This window comes from Eimeria mitis, genomic scaffold (assembly GCF_000499745.2).
Source record: "Eimeria mitis Houghton genomic scaffold, Emh_scaff2848, whole genome shotgun sequence".
Lineage (NCBI taxonomy): Eukaryota > Apicomplexa > Conoidasida > Eucoccidiorida > Eimeriidae > Eimeria > Eimeria mitis.
The window spans coordinates 2,618-3,944 of record NW_013571187.1 but is presented as its reverse complement, the minus strand read 5'-3'; the positions used below and the strand labels follow the sequence as shown (position 1 = coordinate 3,944).

Here is a 1,327-nt window from a genome sequence, read left to right as displayed (position 1 = left end):
CTGCTGCTGCTGCTGCTGCTGCTGCTGCATCTGCATGCACCCTCAGCAGCACCCTAAATAGATAGTCCCCTAGCTGCTGCAGCCGCCGACCTGTAATGCTGCTGCTGCTGCTGCTGCTGCTGCTGCTGCTCTCTACATCCGACAGCAAAGCGTTTGCTGCTTCTTCTGAGACCCCGCTGCTGCCAGCCCGCGAGCGCAGCAGCTGCAGCAGCAGCTGCTCAGCCTGCAGCAGCAGCAGCAGCAGCAGCAGCAACGGCAGCAGAAACAGCCAAATAGAAACAGCAACAATCCAGTAAACGCCAACAGCAGCAGCAGCAGCAGCAGCAGCAACCGATAAAAAAGAACAAACGCTAACAGCACCACCGGCAGCAGCAACAGCAGCAATAGCAACAACAGCAACAACAATCGCAACAGCAACAGCAACAGCAGCAGCAGCAGCAGCAGCAGCAGCAGCAGCAGCAGCAACATAACAGCAGCAGCAGCAACGGCAGCAGCAGCAGCACGCCAGCACCACCAGCAGCACAACCACCACCACGAACACCATCAGCAGCAGCAGCAGCAACAGCAGCAGCAGCAGCAGCAGCAGCAACAGCAGCAGCAGCAGCAACAGCAGCAGCAGCAACAGCAGCAACAGCAGCAGCAGCAGCAGCAGCAGCAGCTATCGTGCCTGTAGTTTAACGGGTGGGTTTGTTGAGTATAGATTAGCGAATGCAAGCTCGCATATTTGTGCTGCAGCAGCAGCAGCAGCAGCTGCTGCTGCTGGCGGCGACTGCAGCAGATGAGCTGAGGCCCTGCACAGCCTTCTTGCTGCTACGAGAGCATCAGTAACGGGGGCCCACTCTCCTGCTGCTGCTGCTGCTGCTGCTGCTGCTGCTGCTGTTGCTGCTGCAACACACGGCAATAGGTCCCAGCATACCTGCAGCAGCTGCTGCTGTCCTCTGCATGCACCAGCAGCAGCAGCAGCAGCAGCAGCAGCAGCAGCAATACACACACATACACACACAAAAGACCAAACCCTAAACCCTAAACCCTCTAGAGCTGCTCAGACCGTTTGCTGCTGTCTGCTGCTGCTGCTGCTGTTGCTGCTGCTGCTGCTGTTGCTGCTGTTGCTGCTGTTGCTGCTGCTGCTGCAAGCAGCGGAGGAAATAAGCAGCAGTGGGTGCAGATAAGAGAAAACCATATAAAACAAAATAATAAATAAAAGAGACAAAAAAAAAGAAAGAAAGACAGAAAGGAGACAGAGAAAAGAAAGGAGACAGAACAGAGGAGACATAATAAATAAATAAATAATAAATAAATAAATAATAAATAAATAAATAAATAAATA

The 1,327-nt window shown here is 53.3% G+C and overlaps 1 protein-coding gene across 1 annotated transcript; it reads left to right on the top strand.

The window, feature by feature from the left end:
* Positions 1-95: 95 nt before the first annotated feature.
* EMH_0059500 (uncharacterized protein) lies at positions 96-673 on the top strand (the record flags this gene model as incomplete). The annotated part of the gene is made up of 2 exons (XM_013497686.1): positions 96-292; positions 358-673. 2 exons carry the CDS (start codon positions 96-98, stop codon positions 671-673), a joined length of 513 nt encoding a protein of 170 aa, XP_013353140.1.
* Between the last annotated feature and the right edge of the window lie 654 nt (positions 674-1,327).